We start from the raw sequence: 24616 nt of genomic DNA, 5'->3' as shown, positions 1-24616 counted from the left end.
AAGTGCTTCAATTTCTATTTTGAATGTTTTTTAAACAATGATGCTTTAAAACTAAATTGTTGGTAACAGAACAAAAACAACGTTGAAAAGACCATTTAAAAGCAAAATGGAGAATGAGGCATGGTGTTAGTAACACCAGTACTGTCATTTCCCACCAACTAGGCAACAGCCAGGTTAAATGTCCGAAACTGCTTTCATGCAACCAGACTGACATCATGCTACACCTGTGTTTTTATAGGAACTAGAGAAATGTTCCTATTTCTTTGACTTTGGAAAATTAGAACATGTGCTGAAAAGAAAAGAAATCAGATGGTGTGATTTAAAAGAACACATATGTATACACCTGTACTCTGGCCTGAGCTAAAACTGCCAGAGGTGTCATACCTATGTAGGAGATAGTAGATGGTAAATGTGGATGCCACACAAGGTGTTTTCATTGCTGTTTTAAATATCCACAAGACTGCCTTCAGCAGGTTTTAGTTTTGAAACATTTTCTTTGAAAATTCAGACGGCTGGAACAGTAGCTAACATTTTCCAGGTAAAAGATCTAAATGAATTCTTAGATCCATTTTTTTTTTCTACATAAAATTAGGCTAGTGCGTATTTAGAACAACTTGATCTTTTTATAAAAAAGGTATATATATATATATATATATATATACACACACACACATATATATAAAATTTAGATCAGTTACAGTCAGTTAAAAATTCTACCAACTAATTCTTTTTTTTTTCAACTAATTCTTTTACAACTGGTCTAGGCCAGTGTTTTGGGAAAGTGGTCTATATAAGGAAAACAAAAAAATTCTATTCATGCCAAATTTGGAAACTCAGTTTTTAACAATCTCATCATGGTCACCACAGAAAACAAAGATGATATGTATACACATAACAAACGTATGTGTTATTGGCCAACGGTATTTAATTAAAAGTTTTAAAAATTCATGACAACTTCAGATATTTCTCAAAAAGCCAAACAGCACAGTTCTCACTGCATTCCTTATGACTACAAACAACACATGAATATTTTAGATTTTAAAATGTCCAAGCGTATGTATAACAGCACTGCAGAAATTAACAAACAGTACATTCCCAATGAAATTGCTGATTGATTTCAAAATGGCTGGAGAGTTACCACAAAGAATCCTTTGCCTAGACTGCTAAATCTGGCTGGAGAAAAGTCTTAAGTCTATGTTAAAGAGCACCATTATAAAATTACGGTTTCTGATGCTGACTGGCCTTTCGCCCTCTCCCTCATCCTTGATTCACCGTATTCCCCGTTGCTCTTTGCCACGACTGTTACTTTTTTTCAGGTTTCATCTGTGAAGCAAGCATGAACTTCCTCAGTCTTCCATCCCTTCACCCTTGAATGTAGAGTCCATGGGCTTCAGAGTTAATCAGGTATGGGCTCTAATTTCAACTTAATCTTTACCAAATCTGGGACCCTAAGCTGAAGTCTCTAGGCCCATTTCCTCATCTCTAAAATGGGAATATTAATATATTCATCACAGGAAGCTCAAAAAGATTATGAAGAACAACCAATGCAGTGTGCAAACATGGCAGATGTCTGTCAGTCCTTTCTTCACGCTCACATTTTTACTCCTAATCCTTCCTGTTCTTCTATGATCAGTCCTCCTGGAAAATCCCTGCTCATTTTTCAACAAACAGCTTTAAGGTCACCTCCAGGTGAAGATTTCATCACCTATCTCCTCACTCAAGTAAAACATTTCAGTGACCCCATGGTATTGGGTTGGCCAAAAGGTCCGTTTGCTAGAAAAACCCAAACGAACCTTTTGGTAAACCAAATACTTAGCAGTTCTATTACAGTACATAGCACGTTCTTTATTAATAATAATAGTTTGCCTATTTATTTCTCTATTTTTGGAATTAGACATAAGTTTTATTTATTTAATGGAAAAGCATTTTATTTTAAATACAGCAGTTTGTACATACCTATCTCAAACTCCCGACCTATCCCTTCCCCAACCTTTCCCGTGATTTACCTATTTTAAACCCCTTCTAAAATGTGAGCTTCTATGTGGTACATATACACCATGGAATATTACTCAGCCATTAAAAAGAATTCATTTGAATCAGTCCTAATGAGATGGATGAAACTGGAGCCCATTATACAGAGTGAAGTAAGCCAGAAAGATAAAGAACATTACAGCATACTAACACATATATATGGAATTTAGAAAGATGGTAATGATAACCCTATATGCAAAACAGAAAAAGAGACACAGAAGTACAGAACAGACTTTTGAACTCTGTGGGAGAAGGTGAGGGTGGGATGTTTCGAGAGAACAGCATGTATAGTATCTATGGTGAAACAGATCACCAGCCCAGGTGGGATGCATGAGACAAGTGCTCGGGCCTGGTGCACTGGGAAGACCCAGAGGAATCGGGATGGGGAATACGCGTAAATCTATGGCTGATTCATATCAATGTATGACAAAACCCACTGAAATGCTGTGAAGTAATTAGCCTCCAACTAATAAAAAAAAAAAAAAAAAAAGATAAAATAAAATGTGAGCTTCTGGATGTAGGGACTGCTTATCTCTTTAGATTTCCAGTCTAACAAAGTACTTAGTACATAGTAGGGGCTTCCCAGGTAGTGCGAGTGGTGAAGAATCCACTTGCCAATGCAGGAGACACAAGAGATAGGGGTTTGATCCCTGGGTCAGAGAGAACAGCCTAGAGTAGGAAATGGCAACCCACTCCACTATTCTTGCCTGGGAAATTTCACGGGCAGAGGAGCCTGGCAGGCTACAGTCCATGGGGTCACAAAGAGGTGGACACAACTGAGCATACACACACAACACACACAGTTTCTCAAAAATTAATATAAAGGGATGAAAATGATCTTACGCAACATCCTCACTACCCAGATGCCTTTTGGAACTTGTATTATTTGTTCTGTGTATTGGTGTCCGCTAGTGAATGGAATTATGATTGAAATGGGAAAATATAATGCAAAATGATAGTTAAATTTAATTAAGAAATTAACACATAATCATGTTTCAAAATATGCTGGACCAGGTAAATATATCCAAAAGTCTCACAGAAGACAAAGAAGATGAAATTCAGGGTCTGTGCCAGGTAAATTTCATTACAAAAATTTAAACGAATACAATTCACATATCCATGTAGAGAAATAAGGAGTAACTGAATTGCTAAACAAAGAAAAATACCAAAACTCCCAATAAAAAAAGTCAGGCATTTTTTCAAATAGCCATTTGGAGGCTTCCTCCCATCTCTGAGTATTTCAAAGAGACAATAGAACACAGAAAAATATACATAGAAAGTGGTACATGCAATGGAGAAAATTAAGCAACCAGAAAATTTACATGTGTTTATACAATGAAAGCGACAAATTAGTGAACAGAGGAAGCTTCACAAAGGTGATTTTTGGGTGGCAAAAAACAGGAAGAAAGTGTAGTCATGTCAGTATTTAAGGAGAAACCATTGTGGGCAGAGGCAACAAATCTGAAGGTCCTAAGGCAAGCGTGTATAAACTGCTGTGCCAAAGAACACTCAGGAGGCCAGCACGCACAGAGAAGAAAGGAGAGAAAAGGGAACAGAAAATCAGGGCAGAGAAGCAACATGGAGAGCAGATCATGTCAGGCCTTAGCGTCAACATAAGGACTTTAGTTTTTCTGAGTGCTATAAGCCATGTCTGCTTTAAGAGGCCTGAGACTTCATATTTACAATTCTAAAATGGTCATTAGTTGTCGTGTTGAGAAAAGACATGTCAAAGACAGAGGCACTAATGAGCTAGGAGTCATTAAAAATAATCCAGGAAGGAGATAATGGTATCTTGGACTGAAGTGATTAGTGATGGAGTTGGGGGTGGGGGAAGTAGTCAGATTCTGGATATATTCTGAAGATAAACCCAATAAGATTTGTTGAGAGACTGGATGTGAGGTATAAAGGAAAGAGAAGATGATGAATGAATAAAATGTGATATATATGTACAATGGAGTATTATTCACCCATCAAGAGAAGGAAATTCTAGCATTTGTGACAACATGGATGAATCTGGAGGATGTGTTCAACTCTTTGTGATCCCACAGATTGTAATTCACCAGGCTTCTCTGTCCATGGAATTCTCTAGGCAAGAATATTGGAGTGGGTTGCCATTCCCTTCTCCAGGGGATCTTCCTGACTCAGGGATCAAACCCGGGTCTACTGCATCGCAGGTGGATTCTTTACTGTCTGAGCCACGAGGGAAGCCATAACACAAAATGAAATAAAGTCAGACACAGAAGGACAAATTACTGACTGACCTCACATATATACGTGGAATCTAAAAAAAGTCAAATTCATAGAAGCAGAGAGTAGAACAGTGATTAGTGGGTGAAATGGGGTGATGTGGGTCAAAGCTCCTGTTAGACGAATAAGTTTTACACTTGAAACTTGCTGAGAGAGTAAACGTAAGTGTTCTCACACACATATATACACAGAAAGTAACAATGTGATGGACATGACAGATGTGTTAATTAGCCTGAATTATGGTAATCATTTCACAATGTCGATGTCTATGAAATCATCATGTTGTAAACCATACATATACACAGTTTTTATTTGCCAATTATACCTTAATAAAGCTGGGGCAAAGATGTCAAGGTTATTGCCTTAAACATCTGGAAGAATGGAGTTGCCTTTTGCTGGGAAGTCTGTAGGAGGAACTGAGGCAGAGCGAAGGGCTGTCACAAACTCCCTTTTGGTGTTGCTTTTCTAAAAAGCAAGTTTGATAAATAAAACCTGAGCAAAGCTGTACATGAATTCCTAACACCTGGGGAAGAAAGGGTCTCATCTACTAATGGAAAAGAAGAATGAGCAGGTTGTCTCAAACTACATCCTTGTTGTCTGGCAGTGGTTCAATTCTCAAGGGTTAATCACAAGCAAATCACTTTCTGCTGACCTCGGTGTTTTATGTGGCCTCATTACTTGGTTCCATTTCTCCAAAGAAAGCTCTTTGAATTTAAACAGCAGCAAGTGGAAAGGAGAAAAAGGGGAAGAAATAAGAAAGACTGCTGGCAAATCAGCAGAATTGGAGAAAGAGAGGTACTGCACATGCAGATCAAAAGAAGGAGAGGAGAGGAATTTATATTCCAGAAAGAGGGGCAGACATGATACAAAGACATTTAGGAAGAGAATTTTAATTTTTTTTTTTTTTTACAATTATTCTTCCCTAAAATTTTCAAGCTGACATGAATTTCACAGATTTTCATATCTAAATTGGACCAATTTACATTAATCTACCTGGCCTTTACCATTACATTGCCAAAAACAAACACACCTGCACTTTACTCAAAACACCAATTCTTTAACTAATTGAAGTGAAAAACTTAACCTAAGTAAAAAAGAGAAAAAACAATGCTAATGACATCTTACTTGCTCAAAGTTAAAGTCACTTAATTTATTTTAAACCACAGGAAAGCATTAATTTCTACAGCACAAAACTCTAGGCTCAAGCCAAGCAAGTACTTCTCGACTCTCTAATGTAACTGACAAAAAGCTCTCCAAACTTAAATCCCTGCTATAACTGATGAGAAAGTACTGTTGTGCATTAATTCAGTGACCTAAGGATACGGACCTTGTCCCTAATAAGACACGCAGGTATTCTCTGCTCACATTACATGTGACTAGTATCAACCTAGTCCTGGTGGCCTTGCAGGGCATCAGGAGCCCCTGGGCTCATCCCAGGTTTGCTAAACCAGGCTGCACATTTGGCTTCAAGTTCTTAAACCCAAGGATACTGTGATGCTTCATTTTATGTGTCAGTTTGGCTAGGTCAGACCATTAAATCCCAAGCTAGGTGATGGCATGTTGGATTTTGTACATGGGGCTGACATCTATATTCAGCTGACTTTATTAAGGAAAGGGGTTTCTTTGATCATGCAAGTGGGCCTCATCCAATCAGTTGAAAGGCCTTAAGATGGAAAACAGATTTCCCTGGGGAAGTAGAAATTCTACCTCAAGAATGAGCTGCCGTCTGAAGGTTTCCACCCTGTGGGCCTGCCCTACAGATTTTAAACTTGCCAGCCCCCACAACTAGGTAAGCTGATTCCCGGAAATAATACAAACTACTTAGCCCTGTTTCTTTGGAGAACCCTGAATGATACGTATCTCTGCTGTGTTTCAGGACCAGAAAATAATGCTTTTAGGCATAACCCCTGACTCATTCATTATTCACTAATTCAACATTTATTTAGACATTTAATCTGGGTGCCGACTACAATGCAGGCACTGTACTAGTGGTAGAGATATAGATCAATAAGATCATCTCACAAAGGTTACAAACTGATTCACAAGCTCAAAACAAAACATGTGAGTTATCAAAAACTGTTTACCTCTTCATAAATGTATCTAATCTCTTTTAGAACTTAATAGATTTTTTCACCACTACTCACATAAAGATAGTATTAGTGACCATAGCCGCTAACACAGCAGGATGTCTGATATATATATGTTACTAAATAGCAAAAAAAAAAAAAAGAAACTACTCTAGATAGGCAGCAGGATCAAGTAAACGTCCAAATATGAAAGAAATCAATGCCAGTGGCTGCTGAAGCCCCTCCTCTATTCAAACTCCCACCTCTCTACATCCCAGTTTATTTGTCTACTGTGATCCCAGACTACAACTTCATAACTTGTCTCCTTTACTGAACTGTGAGCCTCCAGAGAGCAGAAGCAAGCGTTACTCATCTTTGTATTCCTAGAATGAATATACGATGGGTTAAATAAAAGTTAGTGTCAACTGACTGGATGGATTAATGTGGGGTAGATGGCCCCTAGGCAGATGGCCAGTTGCTAAGTACTCTGCTTCTGTATTATAGAGGGCTTCTGAGAAGAGTCAAGATAAAACTGAGGGACAGGATACAGGCGAGCATAGGAAAAGGAAGGATACAGGCGAGAACAAAGGTTAGAAGCTGGGAAACCTGAACCTTGATTCAGATTCTGCCCCAACTCACTGTGACCTTGCTGCTGCTACCGCTGCTGTTCAGTCATGAAGTCATGTCCGACTTAATGCGACCCCATTGACCCAGGAATCGAAATCCACGTTTCTTGCTTGGCAAGTGGATTCCTTACCACTGAGCCACTTGAGAAGCCCCACCATGACCTTAAGTCTTTGCAACTGAATATACATGTGTGTTGGGGGGCAGGGGTCATCTACAGAATATGTTAAGTATCTACAGAATATGTTAAATACAGATTATGCCAGTAACCTGTGAAATATTTCAAACATCAGAGCCGACAACTTGTAAAATATAAGGTCAACATCCACCTATCTAACAACAGGAATCATCTCAAGATAATAACCCTAAGCAGACAGGCCAAAACGGGACAAGATTTTCAAAAACCAAATTCTAATTAGAAAAATTAAACGAGAATGATATCGAAAGATGACTGCAGTGTTTGGAAGACACGCTAGGAAGTAAGAACTCAGGCAGGCTTTGTACCCATGCTCTGTGACTCCTGACACTAGATGTGTCAAGTCTATCAGGGAAACTTCTGAGAGGAGTTCTTTGGCCTGACGCTTCAGATATACCCACTCTCAAGAGCTTGGTCTTCTGGGCACTTCAAGGTTCATTTAGTTCTAGGGCTTCCCTGATAGCTCAGTTGGTAAAGAATCTACCTGCAATGCAGGAGACCCCAGTTCGATTCCTGGGTCAGGAAGATCTGCTAGAGAAGGGGTAGGCTACCCACTCCAGTATTCTTGGGCTTCCCTTGCGGCTCAGCTTGTAAAGAATCTGCCTGCAATGCAGGAGACCCCAGTTCAATTCCTGGGTCAGGAAGATCCACTGGAGAAGGGATTAGCTACCCACTCCAGCATTCTTGGGCTTCCCTTGTGGCTCAGCGGTAAAGAATCCACCTGCAATGCAGGAGACCTGGGTTTGATCCCTGGGTCGGGAAGATGCCCTGGAAAAGGGGAAGGCTACTTACTCCAGTATTCTGGTCTGGAGAATTCCATGGACTAAACAGTCCGTGGGGTTGCACAGAGTTGGACATGACTGAGTGACTTTCACACACATACACACACACATATACAGGAATTAGTTTAACTTGTTCATCACTGCTATTTTATTCAATGGCCCTAAATTTAACTCTTTCAAGTTTAAGAAGTTTCCCTAATTCTACCTTCTAAAATTTGGAGAAAGGGGACTTTTTTTAGCCAATTGATATCCTGTATCATTTTATTACTGTACTTTCATTAGATTACTTTTGTCCAGTAACTTCCTGAGTTGAGTTCTACACTATTCCTAAATTCTAAACGAAGTTCTAACCTATTTTAGCCTACCTTCAAATGAGCCTCCCCTGTCTCTCTTCCTCTCACACAATCACACCCGTCTGCCAATCCATCGATTCACTGTCTCTTTCTGGAAACGCTCTGTGTCTACCTGGCTTGTGAGAGGCGCAAACAGAAGTGCATGTGGTTCCCTGGGAACAGACACGATACTTTTATACAGAAAAGTTTGTTTTATTTTCAGTTTCCTTAACATGTCCAATGTTTTGTTGGCATTTCTAGAGTTCAAAGAAATAACAGAAAATACCTAGTCAAAACCCACTCTGCTTCCTTCCTTTCATGCAGGAAGAAACTGAGGTCCTGAATAGTCACATGCCCTGTCTGAGTCGTAGCAACGATCATCAGTTTCTGCCCTGGGGCTGAAACAGGTGCCCTAATCCCAGACAGTGCCTGGGTCTTCAAGCAACAATTTAAAACTACTTCCACACTCTTTTAATAGATTGTAAAAATCATTCAGTTATGTTTACAGTGTGAGCTCATACTCAATGAAACATCCCTATCTAACTTTAGTGCCCGTTCACAAAAGCCTTATGAAGTCTTGCCCGTTCACAAAAGCCTTATGAGGTGAGCTCATACTCAATGAAACATCCCTATCTAACTTTAGTGCCCGTTCACAAAAGCCTTATGAAGCCTATGGTAGTTTTATAAACTACCCAGAGAAAATAGTGTCACTTAATTATCTAATCTCAAACTAGACCCTAGCACTGGTTCTTGATATCACCATTCCTTATAATTTCCTCTCCCACAGTCCACAAAATGTTACCTTCCCTCATCCTCCAACAAGAAGTTGTATGTCCAAAAGTCCTACATTTAAAATAAAACTAACCAGTTTGTTAAGTATGAAAGTAGGATTACCAGTACCTCCTTCAACTTCAGGGAAGGGCCATGTGGCAATCTGTCACACTCCAGTATAAAGGTCATTAATAAAGAGAGGCATCCATTTAGCTAATAACTCAAAGCCTTACGGGTTGTCAAGGGAGAGGTTCAGTGAACATTCTCAAACTGATGCTGCAAATCCAAATTGCGACAGTCTGTTAATTTCATCATAAGAGTCAATAGCCTTAAACATATTCATGTCATCAGGCTAAGAAAACAGAGAGGTGCATAAAAACTTGTACATAAGAATATGCATCACTGCATTATTTATAATACATAAAACTGGAAACAATTTGAATACCCAACAATAGAGGAATAGTTAAATAAACCAAGGCATGTTCAAAATCTGCACCCACAATTAAATAATATATTGAGGAATGTTTACAGACCATGGCAGAGAATAAAAGTTACAAGACAGAAGGGTCAGCATATATACCAGGAAAAAATAAAATGGAATCCTATTAACCAAAACATTTAACTAGTTATATATTCTTATTACCTACCTTTTATCACTGAAACAAAGACTTTGGATCACAGACTTTGCAATTCAGACAAATATGGTTTGAACTGCTCTCTACATGTCAGCCTCTTGAGAAACCTGTATGCAGGTCAGGAAGCAACAGTTAGAACTAGACATGGAACAGCAGACTGGTTCCAAATAAGAAAAGGAATACGTCAAGGCTGTATATTGTCACCCTGCTTATTTAACTTATATGCAGAGTACATCATGAGAAACGCTGGGCTGGAGGAAGCACAAGCTGGAATCAAGATTGCCAGGAGAATTATCAATAACTTCAGATATGCAGACGACACCACCCTTATGGCAGAAAGTGAAGAAGAACTAAAGAGCATCTTGATGAAAGTGAAAAAGAAGAGTGAAAAAGTTGGCGTAAACCTTAGCATCCAGAAAACTAAGATCATGGCATCTGGTCCATGGCAAATAGATGGTTCATGGCAAATAGATGGGGAAACAGTGGAAACAGTGGCTGCCTTTATTTTTCTGGGCTCCAAAATCACTGCAGATGGTGACTGCAGCCATGAAATTAAAAGACACTTACTCCTTGGAAGGAAAGTTATGACCAACCTAGACAGCATATTAAAAAGCAGGGACATTACTTTGTCAATGAAGGTCCATCTAGTCAAGGCTATGGTTTTTCCAGTGGTCATGTATGGATGTGAGAGTTGGACAATAAAGAAAGCTGAGCACTGAAGAACTGATGCTTTTGAACTGTGGTGTTGGAGAAGACTCTTGGGAGTCCCTTGGACTGCAAGTAGATCCAACCAGTCCATCCTGAAGGAGATAAGCCCTGGGTGTTCATTGGAAGGACTGATGCTGAAGCTCAAACCCCAGTACTTTGGCCACCTGATTCGAAGAGCTGACTCATTTGAAAAGACCTTGATGCTGGGAAAGATTGGGGGCAGGAGGAGAAGGGGATGACAGAGGATGAGATGGTTGGATGGCATCACTGACTCAATGGACATGGGTTTGGGTGGACTCCGGGAGTTGGTGATGGACAGGGAGGCCTGGCGTGCTGTGGTTCATGGGGTCACAAAGAGTTGGACACGACCGAGCGACTGAACTGAACTGAACTACATGTCAGCAGTGTAACCCTGGCCAAATTACTTAACCTCTATACTAGCATTTCATGTTGCATGCACAATACTCAGTCACGTCGGACTCTCTGAGACTCCGTGGACTATAGCTTGCCAGGCTCTGTCCATGGGATCATCCTGGTAAGAATACTGGAGTGGGCTGCCGTTCCCTTCTCCAGAGATAACACTGTTTCTTCATCTGTAAAATGAGGTTAATAATAACCTACCTCCTCAGGTTGCTCTGAGTTTTTATGAATTAGGACATACATAGTACGTCACCTCATATTTTTACATGAGGTAAACATTTAATAAGTGGTAGCTATTTCAATTACTATATGATATTATACAATTGTTTCTTTTAAAATCAGGGGAAAAAAATAAAGGTTATTAAAACAGAAAAATCTTGGGAAGAGCCCACCAGTCAGTGTGCACTAAGTCGCTTCAGCCGTGTCCAGCTCTTTGTGACACCATGGCTCAGAGCTCACCAGGCTCCTCCATCCATGGGATTCTCTAGGCAAGAATACTGGAGTGGTTGCCAAGGGGTTTATTGATAATAACTAACTTTTCTAGTCAGAAAACCCTATGACCTGTCTACTTTAAAATAAACTTTAAAAACAACTTCTTCGATAAAAACAAATACACCTGATCTTTGGTATCTCCCTTTTAATCCTTGAGAAATTAATCCCTTAATTTGATACCTACCCTGACTGTAAAAGTGATCACTGCATCTCCTGCTAGACCCCTCCTGTCATGTACTCTTAGCCTTTTATTATGCCCACTTTGAATTCCCTGGCCAGTATTCCTTAAACTCCTTCTTTTGGTTTACCTGCAACACCTTGCAATTTGCTTATTCTTTTTGCTTGGGAAATCAACATTTTCTGAAAGCTACTTTTACTCCTTTACAATAGGGTCTTTTAGTTTAAGGCCATAATTTCTTAAAGTAGCAATGCTTTTAGCTTAAGTTTCATTATACAGTATTATTTTCTTCCTTTTTGAGTTGAGGTGAAATAAAATTAACTCTGCTTTGACGTTTACGAACTTTTAAATACATCTTGAAGCTTCTGAAGGCTCTAAAAATTACCCACCAAACCAAGGATGTATATCATTTTTTGGAATTGAATTTCATCAATTTCTGATATCTAAATGATGAAACAGTAAAAAATATGTACAACAAAAAGTAAAAACAGTAAAAAATATGATAATGTAAAAAAGTCAAGGACTTTTAAAGTCAAAGTTGGTTTCATATCCTAGTCTGGTCACTTGGTAGCTCTATGACCTTGAGAGAGTTAATTGACCACTTTGATCCTTAGTTTTCTTATGAGTAAAATGACAAAAAGTACTATCTAACTTCACTGGTTATTATGAGAAGTGGAAAAATATAACAGTGTTTGATTAATAGAATTCACTAAAAAGTTAGTTCATTTCCTCCCTATTTGTTTGCATATCATGAACTCAATACATTCTTAGCATTTTTATCTCAATTGTATATATTCAATGATCAAAAATAAAAAATATTATTAATATATGGGGGCAGGAGACAGGTATGAAAATTTGTACCTTATTAAAGGTTGAAAAGATTGGGAAGCACTGTTTAAGGAGAAACAAACTCAGAAAAAAGTTTATTAATAATATTAATAAGGATTATTAATAAAGAAAAGACTTTAGAAGATCCCACATGGTCACACTGTTTGTTTTGGCCAAAACTGATTTTATACTACAAGCACCTGAGACAAATCCTCACAAAATCTCAGTTAAAAAAACTTTATCATATTGATAGGATATAGACAATAAACAGTGCCAGAAATAGTTACACTGACACTTAAAAATGAGAGTGAAGTAGTCAACAACTCTAAGCTGTTTCCAAATAGTAGAATATCACAAGTTTTCTAAAACAGAAGAAATGAATGAAAGAGTTATGCCAAGTGGGAATATAAAATTGGGTATCAACAAGTTTGGTATCAACTCCAATACCTTGGCCACCTGATGTGAAGAGCCTGCTCACTGGAAAAGACCCTGACAGTGGGGAAAATTGAGGGCAAGAGGAGAAGGGGTGAGAGAGGATGAGATGATTGGATGGCATCATCGACTCAATAGACATGAGTTTGAGCAAACTCTGGGAGATAGTGAAGGACAGGGAAGCCCGGCGGGCTGCAGTCCATGAGGTTGCAAAGAGTCAGACACAACTCAGCAATTGAACAACAACATAGTGTTACAGTCGCTCAGTCGTGTCCGACTCCTTGCAATTCCATGGACTGTAGCCCACCAGGCTCCTCTGTCCATGGGATTCTCCAGGCAAGAATACTCAAGTGGGTTGCCATTTCCTTCTCCAGGGGATCTTCCCCACCCAGGGACTGAATCCAGGTCTCCAGCATTGCAGGTGGATTCTTTACTGTTTGTGCCACCAGGAAAGTCCTTAACAACATGGCACTTACTAAAACTTCTACTTAAAATTCTCTGACATAGGCCATAAGGTTCTCAAACCAAAACTACTAGTCAGCCTTTTACATAAGAGGTTTGCTGCCCTCCATCCTTGAGGGTGGCAATGCTGGCTCACTCATCTTCCCCCACACACCCAGCATACAGCGACCACGTACTTGGTGTTACAAAAGAATGATTAAACTGAAGCACATCGACAGCCTTTAAAAACAGAGGTGGAGACTGACTATGTTTATCAGAAGCATCAAGCAATACAATTCCAAAAGGTTGAAAAGCAACATCAAGAGAAGTCAGAGTATATGTGTACTCTGACTATACTTAACATTTAATACATGCTGTCTTTACAATTAAAAAAAATAATAGAGAATCTCTTTTATGATAGTCCTTTTTATTCCTTAAAGCTGTCAGTTCATCATACTCTAAAATTATGTCCTCTAATCTTCTGCTTTTCTTTCATCTAGGTGTTTCATTCCTGTTAATCATTAGGCAGAAATTTATAGAGCAGAAACCGTGCCTGGTAACATGAGAACTGACAGAATAAAGGTCTTTAAAACTGTCTTTGCCTGTAAAGAATATCCAATTTTAGTTTAAAAGACACATTTCAAAGAGAAGAAGCACTATTTAAATAATGCCAGCAAATCAACAGGTGGGACAAGTCAGGTACCTGTCATCATCACCTAGTTTCAGATATCCACCAAAAACACACACACACACCCCAGAAAAGTTACTTTAAATGTTCCACTATCATGAATCAAAGGATCTGAGAACAGGGAAAACCGCACACTCCAGCAAAGCCGCTACTTCTGGTGGGCAAGGGGGGATGGTGGAGCATAAAAATTGTTTACAAAGTCCCTAAGGCATTTTATTCTTCCAAAACACCATAAGCAGTAAATAACCTCCTAGATAAACATAAACTGCCTGAAAGTGTTATAAAATGCTAAAACTTCTATCCTGAGACTGCAACATTTAAGTTCAAGATAGATAATAGGTACCAGAGGGAAATAAAAAGTAAAAAAATATCTGGCTTTAAAAAAGTAGTTGTGATGGAGAAAGCAGAGATGGGAGACCAGTCACTCTCTCAAAGTTCACTTAGCACTTATTTATAAATACACACTTATTTAGCATCTATGCCAGGCCTTGTACTAAATTCTGGGGAAAAGAGTAGTGAGCAAGACATACAGACTCTTGTTCTCCCTTAGAAACTAACATAAAGGAGAAATCCAACAAAAAAGAACACACGCATCAATATGTTGAACCCAAGGACTTCCTGGGTGGCCCAGAGGTTAGGAAGCCACTGCCAATGCAGGGGACATGATCCTGGGCCTGGTACAATTACAGGTGCCATGCGGCAACTGAGCCCATGCGCCAGAGCCCACGCTCTGCGACAACAGAAGCCACAGCAATGGGAAGCCAGCTCGCTGCAATCAGAGAAACCCGCTCGCCACAATAGAGAAGAAAGCCTGCATGCAGCAACCAAGATCTAGTGCAGCCAAAAAATAAACTAAAATTTTAAAAAAGTATGTGGAACCAAACATCCCTGTTTAAAGCCACTCAATAGTAATAAAAGTTAAAAGCTGTTCTTTAAATAAACAACTAAGTGACTACCATGTGTCAACTGCAATGCCAATCACAGAAGCATGTAAGTTCTTACTCTTGAGACTTCACAACGTACGTGCTTATACATATATAAATAATTTTGATATAAGAATAATTTAATAAAAAACTGTATGACTTTCTAAGGAAGTACTTAGGATGAAACAACTTTATCTACTAGGAGACTCGAGTCAGGCAAGGTGTCACATCAATAACCTGAGTCTTAAAAAATTAAAAGGAGTTTGTCAGGCAAAGAATTTCAGATGAGGAGAAAACTACAGTAAGTAAAGTCACAGCTCAGGGTACAGAACAGAGAATGGAAAATGGGGCTGGGTAAATCAGTTTATTTAGAGGTTAGTTCATGAAGACTCCTGTAGATCAAAATGGTATATTTATACAATTTAAACAGTTACCATGGAGAGTCTGCTGTTGTTTAGTCGCTATGTCATGTCCGACTCTTTGCAACCCCATGGACTGTAGCCCACCAGGCTCCTCTGTCCAAAGGACAGAGGGGATTTTCCAGGCAAGAATACTGGAGTGGGCTGTCATTTCCTTCTCCAGGGATCGAACCCACATCTCCTGCATTGGTAGGCAGGCTCCTTCTTATCACTGAGCCACCAGGCAAGCCCATGGAAAGTTTGGACCTTGGTAAATTAATAAAAATGACCTTGGTAAAATAATTTCAAAAATTTATAGTCCTACAATTAGGTCTGTAGTATAGAAAAACAATGGATAGCAGTGTGACGTTTAAAAGGGTAAAGGATCAGAGCAAAAAGACCTGTTTTTAAAGGCTATTGCAACAGGCCAGGGTAGAGATGATAAAAACCAATAGTGAGAAGGGAGAAAAAGGAATTACAGAATAAGTACCTTGATGGACTGACGATATAAGTGTCTTGATGGAGGTAAAGGAGAAAGAGTGATGATGGTACTATTCAAGGTAGGTGACAGACAAGAATTGCCATGTATGGGGAGGGGATATAATGAACTACACTTAAGATAAGTTGAATCTTGTATTTTTATTTGTAGGACTCATTGGTAGACAACTGAAAATTCTTAATAACTCCATTCTTCCCACTCCTTCCCATTCCACAATAACAATTATTCATTCAACAGTTTATTTTTGAAGTGCTTATCATGTATCAGATACCATTACAAACGCTGGACATACAGCAAAGTCCTTGTCCATGGAGCTTACATTTTAGCCTCCTCTTATGATACAGTGATAGGAACACTATTCTACAGTAAAAGGGACAGGGAGGAAATAGGGCAAGGCTGAAAATATGGGCATATAATAGATAATCCATGTGATTTCTTCAAAGTGAAGCTTCATGGTTAATATTTTAAATTCAAATTGCAATTGTAAAAGAAAAGAAAAGTCGTCTTTTTTTGGTAATGAATAAGCATGTGATAATTTTCATGTTTGATACATTTTGATTTTTATGTATCAATTTTACCTGCACAGAAACATATGTGGCTAATTTTCTTAACAGGGTGGGTGGGTGGGTGGGTGTGGGAGTTGGGGGGGGGAGGGTATTGTGTGTTTTCAATCTTATCTGACTCTTTGTGACCCCATGGACTATAGCCTGCCAGGCTCCTCTATCCATGTAATTCTCCAGGTAAGAATACTGGGGTGGGTTGCCATTTCCTCCTCCAGGGGATCTTCCTGATCCAGGGGACCCAGGGGACTGAGGGATCGAACCCACGTCTCCTAGTGGCTCTGGCACTAGAAGGCGGATTCTTTACCATTGAGCCACGTGGGAGGCTAGCTACACCAACCCAATAACACTAAGAGGTATGCTCTTTGGGAAAGTACTAAAAATTAAAAGCCTGCCACGTCATACAAACTGAGCATGGTTCAAACTGCTTCAAAAATTGTTAATATTCTTCTCTAAACTCTAGTTTCTTTTCTACTTGCCCATGAGAAGCAGCTCTGCTAAAACAAAGTTGACTGTGACCTCTGATTATGAAATATTTAATTGTAAGATAATATTTTATTCAAAGTACTACACAGGTATTTCTGCCTATATTTTAATCCTTTCAATCTCTCAAACAGGCTAGTGAACATGAATTCCTAATCCCTATAGGCAAGCTTATCTGAAACAGAACTATATACTATATATGACTACACATACACATTTCAAAAACTTTAAAAAATAAGTTGCATCCTTTTAAAAAATATGAAAAATGTCTTCAATTCCTAGACAAACATTTTATTTTCTACTATTTTCAGTAAGATTAGTGAATACATCCTATACAGAGATTATCTGTTCTTTGTCACACCACCTGTTGTCAACTGCCCATCACTCTCAGCACCTCTGAGTTCCCCCAAGGTTACTACTATCAACTTTCTTATCTACTACCTCATCACTGGTCACTGCCTGCACCAATGATTCCCTACAGAAGAGAAAAGACCCTTAGGGGCCTTCTGAAAATTTGTGAGGACATGTTTGGTTGTCACCAAAGTGGGAGAGGAGGGAGGGTATTTGATGGATGGGGACTATTGAACCTAGCAGCCCTAAAATGTATGAGACATCACTGGACAACAAACTGTCTGGATCCCTTAAGGTTTCAAAAGACTCCACTGGACACTGAGTAGGTGAAAAGCCTGCGTATGACCATCTTAGTCTAGGACTTTACTACATATAATGTTTGTGTTAGTGAAGACTGAATTTTCCAGAAGTGCAGCTATCATGTAAATTGAGGAAAGATTCCACTTTTTAACCAAAAATTGTTCACAACTTGGGAGAAATTATAGTTTGTCAGTGACAATAGCACTTATGGTATTTGAACTGCCAATGTAATGTGTCTGAAATCAGATTTTTGCCATCACAATCACAATGATTTCTTTGGACTGGTGCAATATGCCAGCAACTGATCAGTATTTCACTGTGTCTTCTAATGTAATCATACTTGAGCACTTACATATTTAAATAGCAGACATGTCATTTTCTAATAAAATACTTATTGCACCTTTATGCATCAACTACAGCAGTAGACTGCTTTTTAAAAATTATGTTTATGGGTATTTTTTATTGACTATAAATCTTTAGGATATTACAGGAGACTTTCATATTTGTTATAAAAAGGGGACACTGGGCTGGAAAGGTTTAGAATCACTGGCCTACACATTAGCCTTCACGTGCCTGGACTACTAAAGATGTCTCCTCACTGACAGCCTAGATTCTCTACACTGCCTTTTCCAAAGAAAAGTATCTAGAGATGTAAAAAAAAAAAAAATCACCAATATTATTTCTATCTTCAAAATACCACAGGGTTCCAACTGCCTTGCAAATCAGTCCAGGACTGAGATTTTTACAACTTTCCATAAAGAGATTAGCTCTACCCAACCTAATATCTTATCTGCTTTACATCACAGACAGAACACTCCATTCTGAAAGGCTTATTTCTGGGAACTATAATCAATATTTTGTAATAACCTATAAGGGGAAAGAATCTAAATACATATATATATCTGTATGTGTGTGTGTGTGTGTGTATATATATATATATATATATATATATCTGAATCACTTTGCTATATACCTGAAACCAGCACAACACTGTAAATCAACTACAATTTTCTTTTTAAAGTTGAATAATGAAAAAAAAAGAAAGAAAGCAAGCCTTATTTCTAAGGAGTCAGCAAGTCACAGGAGAAAGAGTGTTAGGGGACTTCCCTGATGGTCCAGTGACTAAGAGTTTATGCTCCCAATGTAGGGGGCCCTGGTTCAATGCCCGGTCAGGGAACTAGGTCCCTCATGCCACAACTAAGAGTTTGTTCATCGAAACTAAAACCCAGCACAACCAAATAAATAACAGAGAGCATGAGGACTCAGAACCCTAGGCCTGCCACATATTAGGTGAAGTATCCCGGATGAGTTACCACTTTCAGAGTCTCTGTCTCCTCCTTTAAGTGACAACTGAAAAGGACCTTGCTCACAGGGTTGGGTGTGGGATGAATCAGACACAGCAAGAATTCAGGAGTTTGCTACTTCAAACCTTTGTCTGTTTTGTTCATTTACTCATTCCAAGGATGATACCTGGTTGGTACCCAGCAGTGCTCAAGAAATGTCTGTTGAATGAAAGCATATTGCTTTCTAAAACCTTTCCAGCCCATCTGACTCTCTTCCAGAAATGTATCAGTTAATCAGGTAAGAATTAGTTGCATGTTCCTTCCTGCGTGCTAAGCTGCTTCACTCTTTGCGACCCTATGGACTGTAGCCTGCCAGGCTCCTCTGTCCATGGGATTCTCCGGGCAACAATACTGGAGTGGGTTGCCATGCCCTCCTGCAGGGGGTCTTCCCAACCTAAGGATCTAACTGGTCTCTAGCATCCCCTGCATTGGCAAACAGGTTCTTTACCACTAGTGCCACCTGGGAAGCTGCACAAATTGAGTGTTTACTAGAAGAAAAGGGCTTCCCTCAGTTGGTAAAGAATCCCTCAGTTAGTAAAGAATCTACCTGCAGTGCAGGAGACCAGGGTTCAATTCCTGGGTCGGGAAGATCCTCTGGAGAAGGAAATGGCAACTCACTCCACTATTCTCGCCTGGAGAATCCCATGGACAGAGGAGCCTGGCAGGCTACAGTCCATGGGATCGCAAGAGTCGGACATGACTCATCAACTAAACCACCACCAGAGAAGAAAATACCCAGTCTCTGCTCTTAAGAAACAAAGAAACTCTGGAAAATGACAGGGCAACATAAAATATGTTACAAGACTGTGATTAATCAACCAACAGTAAGGACAGTAAGTGCTACCTATCTAAGGGCAAGACACATTACTGTGGGCGGGATTAGGATGGAATGTGATGTGAATAAGAGATAAAAGAGCCAAGTTTCCAGATTTTTCTCCAATTAATCCATTCTTCTCACACACAGCCTGAGAGAACTTTATAGTAGCCCAAACCTGTCTCTCCCCTAAAGCTCATCAAAATGGTACCAATGTCCTCAGCATTGTCTACCTGTTTATGTGTGGCTTACCAGAAGCTTCCATGTCCTGGTCCCCACCATACGAGAAGAGCACAGATCAATAAGGTAGCCACTAACTACATGTGGCAACTGAGTACATGAAATGTGTCTAAACTGAAAGGTTCTGTTAGTGTAAATTTCACTGGATTTCAAAGACTTAGTACCCCCCCACCCCAAAAAGTAAAACATCTCATTAATAATGTTTATTTGATTTCATGTCAAGACATTAGTGTGGACATACAGGATTAAATAAAAACACATTGTTAAAATTAAATCCACCTACTTAATTTTTCACTTTTAATATGGCTACGGAAAATCTAAGAACAGGTATGTGGTGAACTTCTCAGGTTGTCCGGTGGCTGAGAATCTGAGCTCCCAATGCAGGGGACACAGGTTCCAATCCCTGGTCAGGGGACTAGACCCCACGTTCCACAACTAAAGAGTTCACTTGCTGCAACTAAAAATCCCGCGTGCCTCAACGTGCCACAACTAAGACCCGGACCACCCAAAATAAAAAGGAACAGACACACGTGTGGCTCGCAGTATGTTTATCCTGGCCAGTTTCTTCTCCCAGCTCTACAATGCAGCCTGAAAAGACCCCTTGCTATGAGCCCTGTGTCCCCTGAGCTACGACTCTGTAGGTACTACTGCTGGCATCTGACACACTTCCCTCCTCACTGAGTTTGCTGCTACTCCATCCTCGGATCTTAGCTTCACACCGACGGCTACACCAATCTCTCGAAGAAGCTTTCCCTGGCCGCTCACCCTTTAGCCCCGACAGACTGGCCTGGGGTCTCCTCCTAGGTGACGGGAGCATCCATCCCACAGCTCCTTATCAGACAGCAACTGCTTGCCTGGTGCTGGTCCGTCTCCCCCAAAGGGGAAGCTCCTTGAGGGACCAGAGAGTCTCCCAACACGCCTGCTCGTGGACGCGGGGCACAGAGCAGCACGAACGCTGAACGGACGAGGGTGGGCCAGAGACGGTGAATGAACACCCGGGACGACCGCGGTTCGGGGGTAAAGGGGCGCAGAGGGAAGCGGGCAGGGCCTGCGGGGCTCCGAGGGGCGCCAGCGGGCGGGCCCGGACAGCTCGGAGCGGGAGAAGGGCGGCAGCGCCGGGAAAGACTCACCAGCCCGCGGTCGAGGTCGGCATCCGACGGCTGGGCGGGGGGCTGCAAGGACCCGGCGTAGCGCAGGCCCTCGCCGGCGGGCGCAAAGCCGACCCGGGCAGCCATGGCGGCGCGGCTCGGGGCCCTCGGAGCGCCGCGCTGCCTACGGGGCGGCCGCAGGGACAAACTAGTGAGGCCAGGACGCGCTCGCGGGTTTCACCTACGCCACGCCCGCCTCGTCGGTGGAGGCCGCGGCGCCAGGGCATCTCGTTCGCACCCAGCTTGTGCCATCAAGTCGTTTGTTTCCCATTTGCAGACCTAAAGCCCGCATCGGGACTCCGGGGGCAAAGTCCGAGGAGCTTCCTCCCCGCATCCTTACAATCTGATACTAGATCTGGTGTTGAGCCACAAGAGGAGAGATCCGGAGATAGTGCAGTGACTGAAGTTCCCCGAAAGTCCCTAAGACCCACACCATACCGCCCCCCTACACACACACACCCCAACTACTGATCATACTTCTATTTAAAACCACAATTCTCCCATCCACGAGGGCAATCGAAGTGACCACCTGCTTATTCCACCCCTTCCCCCCGTAGGACTGGCTATATTTAAGGTACAAAGAAACTTGTTTTATTTTCCACCCACAAATGGTTTTGCGCTGACTTGGATATAGAGAGACCCACTTTGTTATTGTCCATCCTAAAGGAAATCAGTCCTGAGTGTTCATAGGAAGGGCTGATGCTGAAGCTGAAACTCCAATACTTTGGTCACCTTATACAAAGAGCTGACTCATTTGAAAAGACCCTGATGCTGGAAAAGATTGAAGGCAGGAGGAGAAGGGGACGACAGAGGATGAGATGGTTGGATGGCATCATCAACTCAATGGACATGAGTTTGGGTAAACTCTGGGAGTTGGTGATGGACAGGGAAGCCTGGCTTGCTGCAGTCCATGGGGTCGCAAAGAGTCGGATACGACTGAGTAACTGAACTGAACTGAGAGTGTGGGCCATGGCAGAGGGCCAGTGCAACTGTGAAATGTGTGGTTAGTTTTTATAGGATGGTTAATTTCATATGTTGATGAGTGGGAGGATTATTCCAACTATTTTTGGGAAGGGGTGGAGAGTTCTAGGATTTGGGTCACCGCCCACTCCTTGGTCTTATAACAGTGCCTTGGAACAGTCATGGTACCTCTGGGTGTGTCGTTTCACTTGCTGATTGAGGATCAAGGTCTAGTCTTGTCTGCCATCTTGGTCCCATTTGATTCTAATCGGTTTCTGTTGCATCCTTGGGCTATGTCATTCTTTCAAAAGTTGTGCCCTGACCCTTTCACTCCTGTTATAACACTACATTCAGTAGACTTTGGGCTACTATAAAAGATACACAGTGTGAAAGTTTCAAGTTAAGTTTCACCTGGGGCAAAATGAGGACTGCAGTCTGGGAGACAGGACCTCAGATAGCTCTGAGAGACTGCTCTGAAGAGGTAGGTAGTGGGAGAAGGTCAGTATATGATTTTGGTGAAGGGGGAGCTCAATGCAATCAAGCACCTAACTTTCAAAAGGTTTTCTGCTAGTCAGGAGGAACTGATGTCACCATGAAACGATTTAGTGCTTTTCTAGATATGAAGAGATGCAAGATTGAGATCATGAAAATATCTATCTAAAGACCTGTCCCACCAGTTTTCTTGGAGCACAAAGTGCCTCTTTCTCCACCCTTAATTCCCGTTAGGGCGTGTTGAAGGTCAACAGCTGCAGCACAGGGTTCAATCTCAAGAGGGTTCATTTGAGAGGCAGATGCCGAATGTCTTGGCAAGAGTGAATTTGTAGTTGATGCTTTCTTAAAGAAAAGCAGATATAAGTGATTTATCTTAGATATATCTCAGTAAAAAAAGGTTTTCAACATTTGTTGTTTAAAAAGATTTTGGCAAAAAAAAATTGACCTCTGTGTGCCTCAGTTTCTCATCAGTAAGTGAAAGTGAAAGTCACTCAGTGTGTCAGACTCTTAATGACCCCATGGACTGTATAGTCCTGAATTCTCCAGGCCAGAATACTGGAGTGGGTAGCCTATCCCTTCTCCAGCAGATATTCCTGACCCAGGAATTGAACCAGAGTCTCCTGCATTGCAGACTGATTCTTTACCAGCTGAACTACTAAAGTGAGGGATAATAATAGCACCTCCTGTAGGAGGATTAAATGAGTTGACTTTTGTAAAGCTTTTAGAATAGTGCTGGATACCGAGTAAAATTCTATAAGTCTCAACTACTATTTTACCTCTTTCATCTGTATGCTTCTTTGTATATTTTCTTCTTGTTTCCCAGCCCCAGCTCTTATGGGAAGGGAAGGGGGCAAAGCACAATGTTTAAAAGAATGATACAGCCTGAAAATGGGACATAAACTGATTATAACCAAATAGGTCCAGGATAGCAAACCAGCTGACTTCCACTAGACCTTGAGCCTCAAGGATTCTGAACAAAGGCACTTGAACTTACCAGTCAGACAGAGGGACTGAAGAAGGAAATGGCAACCCACTCCAATGTTCTTGCCTGGAGAATCCCATAGACAGAGGACCCTGGTGGGCTAGAGTCCATGGGGTCACAAACAGTCAAGTAAGACTGAGCACAGCACAGGCAGAGGGGCAGGCTTCTCTGAGTCAGGACATTACGTATGATTATAATAACAAAACAGGCAAAAAAAAAAGGGGGAGTTAAAGAAACAGATTTAACATGGAAGAGTCAAAATTGACTCTTCTTTGTTACAGATAGATTACCAATGCAGAAGAAATTAAAGGCAGAGAATCAGAAGACTCTCATTCAAATAAAAGATTTTGGCTCTAAAAAAAAAAAAAAAGAAGAAGGAAAAAAAAAAAGACTTTGACCCTGCAGATAAACGTAGAGTACGTGAATAGACATAGTGGATCTAGTGTATGTCTGTAGTAGTAGTAACATAATAGCCCCTCCTGTGTGAGGATTAAATAAACTGACTTTTTTAGATTTTATTTTATATGTGAAGGCAAGACATCAAAAAATGTCAAATGTGGCAGTGATATGATCAGATTCTGGTAGTGATGTGGCGTCAATGGACTAAAACTAAAAGAGGGAGATCAACAAGAGAGTTATTTCAGTAGCCTGAGTGAGAGGAAGAGATGAGACCTAAATTTGGGTGCTGGCAGACACATGGCAAGATGTGCAGTGACCTTTAGTGGTCTCCTCCCCACCTTCAATCCCTTATTGCCCCACCAAACAAGGACCCAAGGACTGACTCTGTTCCTTACTCTCAAGAGTGCACCCACCACTCTGGCCATGATGTTTGCTCATGGATGGGTACATAGCCCTTCTGGGACATAGGGATTATTGGAGAGGTTTACTGATTGCTTCAGGGAAAGCAGTTTCTTCCTATTCAGGTGAACATAAACAGAGAAGCATGAAGCCCTAATTGTGGTTGACAGTTGGTTGACAACCATGAGCTAGGGTGACCATGTAATTTATCATCCCAAACTAGGTCACATTTGAATGAAAGACAGTGCTATAAATAGTTGTGTTAGGACAATAGATGTAACTGGGAGTGTCCTGGCCTACCAGGACATATGGTGCCCTGATCATTAGAAGGCTAGCCTGAGGATGCAGCAGACACCATTGAAAGTTACAAGGAGGTTAAGAAGAAACTGAGTCCTTAATCAAACTTCATTTGAAGTTTATTCCATCTCTGAAATTTATAGTTTTGAAGTAAAAA

The 24616-nt window shown here is 40.8% G+C and overlaps 1 protein-coding gene across 2 annotated transcripts in view; it reads right to left on the bottom strand.

Annotated features, from left to right (window-relative positions):
* Window positions 1-21060, bottom strand: part of DNAJC15 (DnaJ heat shock protein family (Hsp40) member C15) — an 82448-nt gene extending 61388 nt beyond the window's left edge. The window contains exon 1 of one of the 2 annotated variants that reach the window (XR_009691337.1): window positions 20913-21060. Coding sequence is in view for 1 of the 2 variants with exons in the window: in XM_061133514.1 (XP_060989497.1) it covers window positions 20913-21017 (105 nt within the window). In the remaining variant the exon portion in view is untranslated. The remainder of the gene's footprint in view (window positions 1-20912) is intronic. The other variant, XM_061133514.1, reaches the window with a different exon arrangement.
* Between the last annotated feature and the right edge of the window lie 3556 nt (window positions 21061-24616).

The sequence above is a fragment of the Dama dama genome, chromosome 30 (assembly GCF_033118175.1).
Source record: "Dama dama isolate Ldn47 chromosome 30, ASM3311817v1, whole genome shotgun sequence".
Classification (NCBI taxonomy): Eukaryota; Metazoa; Chordata; class Mammalia; order Artiodactyla; family Cervidae; genus Dama; species Dama dama.
Note: the sequence above shows the minus strand (reverse complement) of the source record. Positions and strands in the feature narration are given on the sequence as shown.